Below are 393 nucleotides of genomic sequence, written 5' to 3' on the forward strand. Positions count from 1 at the left end.
GGCACGTGGCATTAATCTCTTCACACGGCTCCGTACTCAGTCCGACTGTTACGAACATGTGTTCGTCCACGACGAGCGGGACAGGGACCCACTGGGGTCCACCGGCGAGCCCTGTCAGGTTGGTGTAGAACTTGTGAGCCGTTGGGGTGTCAAGGAAATCAGGTAGGGTTGGCATCACGGAGTTGTTTGACTCGGAACCCTCGTAGGCGAAAATGCCCCTGGTGGTTGTGTTGTCAAATGGTATGACAGTCGGCAGAGGAACACTGATGTACGGACGCGCCGCCATGTAGTACGACCCGACCGGCTGGTCGGCTTTGATGAGGACGTCGACGGTCTGGCCTGGGGCGGTGACGATAACGTCGGTTTCATAGGGATCCGTGTAGCTGGCATCGA

The 393-nt window shown here is 57.8% G+C and overlaps 1 protein-coding gene across 1 annotated transcript; it reads right to left on the reverse strand.

Annotated features, from left to right (window-relative positions):
• Window positions 1-4: 4 nt before the first annotated feature.
• On the reverse strand, window positions 5-388 carry LOC112094762 (laccase-7-like; the record flags this gene model as incomplete). Its single annotated transcript, XM_024176464.1, has 1 exon — window positions 5-388. A coding segment is annotated over one exon (384 nt), but the record flags the coding sequence as incomplete, so codon positions are not given.
• Window positions 389-393: the final 5 nt, after the last annotated feature.

This window comes from Morus notabilis, unplaced genomic scaffold (genome assembly GCF_000414095.1).
Source record: "Morus notabilis unplaced genomic scaffold, ASM41409v2 C11148417, whole genome shotgun sequence".
Classification (NCBI taxonomy): Eukaryota; Viridiplantae; Streptophyta; class Magnoliopsida; order Rosales; family Moraceae; genus Morus; species Morus notabilis.